Below are 8,984 nucleotides of genomic sequence, written 5' to 3'. Positions count from 1 at the left end.
GCGCGCGCGGCAGCTAGTTCGCGTGCTCACCACATACGCCCAAACTACGTACACAGGGCTCCTGTTTACCAGCCAAACCCCAGGAAAATTCACTCTGGTGATGTCAACAACATGGCACAATTTAAAGCGCAAAGTGGAGTTTCGTGACCACTTTAGATTGTGTTGATATTTGGGCAGCGGGAGCGAGCGGACGCACCGGGCACACGCGATGGAGCCGCGCATCAACAAAAAAGAGCTCCAGCACAGGTAAGAACAGGTACATTCACACAGGTGGTGCTTCAGCAAACGTTTAGCTAGCAGTATGTTGTTATTTATATGGGTCTATGTGTTGTGCTTATTTGTGTTTTTTTCCCCCAAGTTTTTATTCTTGTTAGCCTAAAACTTCGTGACGGTTAGCCTCAGACGAATCGGTTAATCTCTTAGCATTTGACCAGAAACGTCTTCTTATCGAAGTTTGTTCCACTAGAGAGAAATGAGCCTCTGTTTATCACAGTGTAATTTTATACAGCCTAGCCTACTGTACACGGACTGCCTCATTCACATTATACCAGTACATCAGAGAATTTATTCGAGGACTAAATTTATAGTTACATTTATAAATAAATCAAAAAATATATATTTATTATTTTAATATATTTATTTATTTATTTATTTATAGTTGAAGTCAGAATTATTATTAGCCACCTTTGATTTATTTTTCTTTTATAAATATTTCCTAAATGATGTTTAACAGAGCAAAGACATTTTCACAGTATGTCTGATAATATTTTTTATTAATATTTATTTTAGCTAGAATGAAAGCAGTTTTTAATTTTTTAAACACCATTTTAAGGACACAATTATTGGCCCCTTTAAGCTTTATTTGTTTTCAATTGTCTACAGAACTATCATTATACAGTAACTTGTCTAATTACCCTAACCTGCCTATTAACCTAATTAACCTAGTAAAGCCTTAAATGTCAAAGCTGTAAAGAAGTATCTTGAAAAACATCTAGTCAAATATTATTTACTGTCATCATTGCAAAGAAAAAATAGATCAGTTATTAGAAATGAATTATTAAAACTATTATGTTTAGAAATTAGTAGAAAAAACCTGCTATCCGTTACACAGAAATTGGGGGAAAAAAATAAACGGGGGCTATTAATTCAGCACGGCTAATAATTTTGACTTCAACTGTCTGTATTTATGTATGTATGTATGTGTGTGTATACACATATATATACATACAAACACACACACACACACACACACACACACACACACACACACACACACACATATACATATATATATATATATACATATATATATATATATATATATATATATATATATATATATATATATATATATATATATAATATTTTGTCAAATATAAATAACAACACTAATGTTGAGTTAATTTTTCTTATTAAATTTAAATGACATTATAGCTGCTGGATTTGTCCACATTTGACCCAACATTGGCAAAATACAAATCAGCATTTTTTTAGAGTATATTTTGGTTATTTCTATGTATTTTATGTATGATTTAATGTTATTAACTAAGTATATAAATAAAGTAAAATAACTATACTATAACTATAACTATATAACTATAACTAAAATAACTATAACTATATTGAGACGTAACCCGAGAAATACATTTACAATCTACAATTTACAAGAAATACATCTTTAATTAAACACGGTGAGTCATTTATGAATTATCAAACACAATGGGTTAACTATTTGGATTATGATTGTTTGTGGATTTTTGTAGTGATCTATGATTTCTTTTACATAACTAACTTGATTGTATAAATAAGAAATAATCTATTGATAACATTTTCTCATTTACTCCTAATAATAAAACATGCTGGGATGACGTTGTAAACCAACGTTGAGTCAAATATGGACAAACCCAACCACTGGATTAAATCTTTTAATGACATTTACATTATAATTTTTAACCCAACAGTGTTTTTAGTGTATACAGTATATATATATATATATGTGTGTTTTATTTTATTTATTTTTTGGTTTAATGATATATTAATGTATAACTACACAAGTAATTTCAGAGTGATATAACATTAAATGAGTAGTTTATAAGGTTTATTTAGTTTTATTGATTGATTGATTCATTTGAATGTGCCTGTTTGTTTGCTTGCACTCTTATCTATTAAAAGATAACAGGCTGATTGTTTCTGTTCTCTCTGAATAGTTTGAATAGTTATTCATAGATGAAAAGTCACTTAGTTATTATAGATAATTAACAGCTTTCCATAATCATTAAGGTTTTAGTACACAGATGTAAAGGGGAAATTAAAATGACACTTGTGTCATTATTTAGTCATGTCATTCCAAAGCAATATGTTAAATTAGTAAATAATGCCAAAAATAGATGTAGATGTATGAAAAACTACAATGCAAACATCTGACTAGTTAATGGCAGATAATTACAATCATATGAAACATCACACCAGTTCTTTTGGGGATAGTTCACCCAAAAGTCAAAATTTTGTCAAAATTAATTCACCCTTAACTTGTTTTAAACCTTTATGAGTTTATTTAGTCTGATAAACACAAAATAAAATATTTTAAAGAAACATGTACCCATTGTTTTTCCTGCTATGGAAGTCAGTGGTTACATGTTTTCAGGTTTTTTCATATATATTCTTTACTGTTAATCAGAAAAAAAGAAATGTATAAAGCTTTGGAAGAGTAAACAGTGAGTACATTTTTTGGGTTTACTATCCTAGATTTGATCATGTTGCATTATCTTACTATTTTTAGTTTGCTTAATCAGTACATTACACCCTAAATAAAAAAAAAAAAACATTACTGCGTTGCATAGAAATATTGGCAAGCAGAAAGAGTGCCAGTGGTATTCACGCAGCAGTGACATCACACCAGCTGGACTGATGTCATACTGTATGCCAGAGACCTGATAAGAACAGACCTAAACTGGGCTGACCTGATATAGGAGCGTCCGAAAAGCGATGCACATTTCAATACAAACTGCATGAAAATGATTGCTTTTTGGCGGTAAAACATGTTCTTGCAGCTCAGCTGATAGTGCAAAGTCACAAACATCACTGAAGTAACCTAATTAGTTGTTATCAGGGATTAACACTAATCAAGTTTGAGTACAAATCTGAGTTGACGAGGAAGAAATTTATAAGACTGTTCACACCAAGAATGAGCTCCAGTGATAAATATTTATATAACATTGTAAATCATAATTAAATTAAATTAGGGGCTATATGGTTTGCAACAACTATAAAAATGCACAGGCAGAGCTGTAATTCTTTATGGTAAAATCACTTTCGAAAAGTTTTGAAGGTTTATATTGAGAGAAGTGAGCGACAGTCAGTTAGGATGTTTAAAATGCATGTTTAACATTGATTATTAAGCCGTTTTTAATTGCTGGTATGAAGTAACTTTAATAACAATAATTATATACATAAAAATATTATCATTAACTGCTTAAAAAATACAGTTCAGTAGTATTAGTGCCATTTTTGATTTCTTTAATTTAAATAACTAAATAAACCAAATAAATACAATTTGATTGTAATGATTATGATGATAATTTTAATCTGCTAGTTTATTTTATATTTATTATATAAAATGATGCACATACAGCTTTGTGGCTGGTAATATTTAATTATGTCTCATCGATTTTCTTAAGTCACTAACCATTGGCAGGTGGCTAAAAATCTTTTTTCCCCAGAGTATCAGATAAAAGCGTGTTTAATCGACCACACTCATCAAACAGAAAGATAATAACCTCTCCTGTCTTTCCCTTCAGGGTGTTTGTGAACCGGAGTCTGACGCTTGAAAACATCAAGTGCTATGGCTTCGACATGGATTACACTCTGGCAGGTGAGGCCGTTGTCAGTGCCTTCGGGACGGGTTGTCAGAGTGTGTGTGTGAAGTGCTTGGCTCTCATCAGCTCTTCTCTTTTCCGCAGTTTATAAATCTCCAGAGTATGAGAGTCTGGGCTTTGAGCTGCTCAGGGACAGGCTTGTGTCCATTGGATATCCGCACGAGCTTCTGGGATATACATACGACTCCACTTTCCCCACACGGTAAGTGTTACTCCTATAATGGGACCGGATTTGGCTATTTTGGGTGTACAGTGAGCTCATGGTAAAGGCTTTTGAGGGCTTCTGTGTGTGGCATTGATGTATTCACTGTTTACATGCACATGTATCATTCATGTTTTGGCCAAGTGTGCTATAGTTAATGTTGCCCCTCACTTTAGTCATTTTATTGGAAACTGTGCTTCATAAAGAGGAAGAAAATTAACCATTTTAAAAGAGACTGCAATGAATTCTTAAATGTGGTTGAACAGTTTTTATCTTTTTTTGTACTGACTTATTTGTACTTGTAACATTATAAAAATATTTTTGAATATACTTGTAACATTTATAGAACAACTTAATGCCTTTGGGACGTTAGTTGTTCTTGATGAATGTTCTCTTAATGAAAAAAAATTCTTAGAAGATTCATTTAATGTGAATGGAAAGTTCTAATAACATTAAATACTGTTTTGAGAAAATTAATATGACATGAGACTGAAACATCATGAACATGTTTTGAATACCGTTATTATAACTAAATAATAATAATGTTAAAGGTGCAGTAAGTGATCTGCCAAAATGCCGGTTCGCATAATATCTTTGAAACACAGTCCCACTCCTGTCGTTTAAAGCCACGCCTCCTGAATTCATCAACGCACACTGTAAGATGACAGTAGACAATCCATTAGATCATGTAATTCGCCAGTTAGAAAACTTTACAGTACTTTATAATACTACAACTACCAACAAAAATCAGTATTATTTCTAGCACGTTTTCAGTTGTGTAGCAAGCAAAACTTCAAGTCATAATGTGTGCACTTGTCATGATGTGCAATATTTCATGCATGCAAGGATCGCTGGTCTCACACTCTCACTCAAGTGCTTTGTCCTAAAGCGACTACTGCATGCTTAGTGGTTGGCCAGTAGGGTGCAGGAATCACATTTATTACTAAGCCATACTTACATGCTAGTTCAGTCTGAATATTATACATTATCAATGCTGTAAAAGGTGCCTTATGAAACTGAAAATAGTCACATCAATCTTTCGCTGGTAGATTTCAGTTGCTGAACAACACTTGCACTGTGCATATAACGCATTTGTAACACAATAAAATCTACATAAGCTTTGCATGACTAAAATAGTTTTCAAACAGAACATTACCTGTCTAAAAGAAATACTTCAGCCATGGTGTCTTCCTTCCTCCAGCATGCAAAAGTAACTCCAATATTGGTTCAGGATTTTAAAAAGTTTAGATTCAGCATTCGTTTTTACCAGTCACTCTCTCTCACTCTCTCTCTCTCTCTCTCTCTCTCTCTCTCTCTCTCTCGTATGCAAGTGAACGTGCATGCATGCACAAATGGCGGATTAGCATGAACAGCTGTGCAGATGTAAAAATCTACATTTGTTGACAGGCAGTTTGGGCTACTTATCAGAACTATGGGAATTATCGGTCCAAAAAATTTTAATTAGACAAACATTTTTAGTCCTATGCCTCACCCAGAATATAAAAAAAAACTTATAAACACATTTAGATCATTTACTTTAATCATTACTTTCGGAGTGTGAAGAGACTTTTAACCAGCACAACAAATCACCTACTGCACCTTTAATGCATCGCCAAAAAAACACATTCTACGAACATTCAAAACTAATACTATATAACTTAATGGGAATGTATAGGTTAGGTTAAGGTTAGTTAGGTTTTTAGGACCTAAAATTGGTTGCTGCAGGAAGTTTTTGAAGCATATTTGATACTACAAAAGCAATCAGATGTAATGTTTTTTAACAGCCTATTGAAGCTCAAAAGGTTTCACACCATTCACACCTGCATTTTGTTTTGAAAGTAGATTAACAAAAACAAATCTTAAATAGTTCACCCAAAAATGAGAATTACCACATTATTTACTCTCCATCGTGCTGTTTTACACCTTTGAGTTTCTCTCTTTTGTTAAGAATGCTGGCACCCATTAACTTCCATAGTAGGAAAAAAAAGACTCTTTGGAATTCAATGAGCACCATCAACCATCATTCTTCATTCTTGGGTGAACTGTCCCTTTAATACCAGGTGTAAAAAAAAGACCACATCACTTCATTTCTATTCTGGACATCTGTAGTCCTACTGTAAATCCCTCATGAGAGACTGTGTCTGTAACCATACAAAAGCAAATGTCCTGTCATTATATGGGCCTCGAGAGTCTCATGAACCAGAAGTTCACCACAGGTCATTATTAATACAGTCTGAATATCAAACACAGACCGTTAGACTCACTGCTCAGTGATACAGCAGGGGGAAATATAAATATAGACTCTTGTTTTAGCTCCTCAGAGGGCCATATTTTAATGCTCTCAGACTTTCATTCTCTCTAACGTTCTCTCGCTTTCTCTATTTCTCTTCAGAGGTCTGGTCTATGACACCACATACGGTAACCTGTTGAAAATAGACTCCAATGGAAACATTCTGGTCTGCACTCACGGCTTCGAGTACCTGAGAGGGTGAGTGAAGATTCATTGTGGTGCCAGTCAATGGTGTATTGAGGGAGAGTTTGCTTGCAAATGCCCTTTTCCTCTGACAACAGAAGAATCCAGCAAAGTAGAAAATGCTGTGTGAGGCTGAAATGATAAAGAGAGGCAGTTTGAAAGCCAATAAACCCAACATGAAGGAATGACAGAGTTGAGAACAGTTAAACATAGATGAAGAAACACACGGGCTCTTCAGCTGAAAATTCAAGATTTTAGCTGAAACTGGTTCTTTGTGAGTCATAACTTGTTAATCAAAGGCAACTGGCATTTTGTGGGTGTGTGTTGGACCAAGGTCGCAGGCCGAGTGCCTTAGTGCCCTCACCAGTGCTAATATACAGCCATGTCGCAATGCTAAAAGTGTCGTATTGCATTTATACAATAGTTCGACCGCATAATTGTTTGTAAAAAACAAAACAAAACAAAATCAAACACGGAGAGTCTCAAAAATCTTTTTGTAGGAAAAGCTACTTTCTTCTGCTGTTAATACTCATCTGCAGCTGGCGTCAGAACAGCAGAAACCATTGCTAACTCATAATGTCTAAAGTGAGGATAAAACCGGTAACTTTTGCTCACATTTTTAGATTATAAGGCTGAACAGCATGAAATGCAATCAAACACTGCCAGTTTCTGTGGTATAAAGACACCACTACAAAATACAAACCTGAGAGATCGAGTAGAATGCCACTTATTTGATTTTATAATGATTTGCTCATCTGTAGTTTGAAACTTTCATTGAGAAAACGCTGTTTGTCTCCCTCTAAGGCAGGGGTCTCAAACTCGCGGCCCGCGGGCCATTTGCGGCCCTCAGTGCAATATTTGTGGCCCGCGCCGACCGCTGTACACTGACAGAATCCGTCCACACTACGCCGGAGTTCTCGAGCGCTGAAAACGGATCGATTCGAAAACGCTGGAGAGGCCGTTTTCATTCTGAAACGCTGCTGCTCCGTTTCAGTGTGGATGGGGAAAGACGGAGACATCTGAAAACGGAGGCGGGGCTGCAGACATTCGCCTCTCTGATTGGGGCTTTTCCTCAATATTAAGTAGCCCACACACAGTTCAGTCCTGAATCTTCTCCGTGTAAGTTCAGACTTCGCAAGTTTGATCAAGGCTGCAGTCTCTTCTTCTCAGTTTGATATGGAAAACATACTGAGGACACGCGTCAATCTTCACAGGGAACAGTGTACTTTATAACTTCATTCACATCACCCTGGCTACGTTGTTTCACTTTCTCAACAATAAAATGTAAACTTGATATAAGGAACTGCCTATTTTTACTTTAATATTAACAACTAAACAGACAGCAGAAATGTTGAGGCGTCGTGCTGCATAAGATGAGCGTCATCTTCACTGTGTGGATATTTATAACAAAACGGAGCCGATAACAACTGCCTCCTTTCAATTTCAGTGAAAATACGAAACATACCCTCTCTTTTGCTGAATATCAGTTTTAATAATCGATAATGGCCATTATAAAAGTATAACATACAATAAGTTTATACATTATAGGAAATAAAGGCAAGCGATCAGTCAATATACAGAATGTAGGCTACGTGCTTACATTAATCATTAACTTATCTTTGCGCTCAGCCAAAACATGTTACCTGAGAACAAGTAATTGATTCCAATGACCAAGGTCAGGGAATATGTCGTTAGATAAAGACAACAAGATGAATGAAATATCACGTTTAATAAATATAGTGAGATTAGATCCAGCGGGAGATGCTTGATGAGAAGTCCGACTAGCAGAGCTCTCATCTGGGTAGACAGGCTGCAGCGCTTGACAAAGAGTGTGGTCACGTGATGTGCGTTTTCAGCGTTTTGGTGTGGACGGAGAGCTGTTCAGAAACGCTGGGTAAAACGCGAGTGTGGACACGGATCGTTTTCATTCTAAAACGCCGTTTTAAAACGCACTAGTGTAAACGGGGCCTGACAGAATCAGCGGAGCGGGGAGAGAGAGCGCTCCCCGCTCCGCTGATTCTATCCGTACACAGCGGTCACTGGTATTCCCTGCCCGCCGTGTAAACAAAGGGGCGGGGATGCGGGTGACGTCACCACGCACCCCGCCCCTTTCTTAGACGCTGTGACGGGCGGGAAGTGGCCAGAACCAAGGTAAGCTGTTCCCGCCCCTGCCTGCCACTTAGCTACCTATCTGCAGCCTGCCACCTACCTAGCTACAGCCTGCATCTTATATATATTATAGGTAGATATAGACTGGCACAGACTGATGTGACTGGAGTGGGGTGGGGGTGTTTTATTTATACATATATACGCCTTTTTTTTTAGGTGAGGGAATGGAAGTTTTGAGTGTGTGAGAAGTTATTCTCCACCTTGAACTTCAATAAGTCAAAGTACAGGTCTAGACTGATGATCATCTTCAAGCCATACTGAGGGT

At 36.1% G+C, this 8,984-nt stretch overlaps 1 protein-coding gene across 3 annotated transcripts in view; it reads left to right on the top strand.

Annotated features, from left to right (window-relative positions):
* The window catches only part of nt5c2l1 (5'-nucleotidase, cytosolic II, like 1), a 26,463-nt gene continuing 17,479 nt past the window's right edge, over positions 1 to 8,984 (top strand). Inside the window, 4 exon segments of one of the 3 annotated variants that reach the window (NM_001004549.2) lie at positions 1 to 246; positions 3,798 to 3,871; positions 3,960 to 4,077; positions 6,470 to 6,565. In NM_001004549.2, the coding sequence (NP_001004549.1) occupies positions 209 to 246; positions 3,798 to 3,871; positions 3,960 to 4,077; positions 6,470 to 6,565 (326 nt within the window). In that variant the 5' untranslated portion in view covers positions 1 to 208. 3 annotated transcript variants of the gene reach the window in all.

Source organism: Danio rerio, chromosome 10, assembly GCF_052040795.2.
Source record: "Danio rerio strain M-AB ecotype USA chromosome 10, GRCz13ab, whole genome shotgun sequence".
Taxonomy (NCBI): domain Eukaryota; kingdom Metazoa; phylum Chordata; class Actinopteri; order Cypriniformes; family Danionidae; genus Danio; species Danio rerio.
This window is presented reverse-complemented; position numbering and strand designations above follow the sequence as displayed.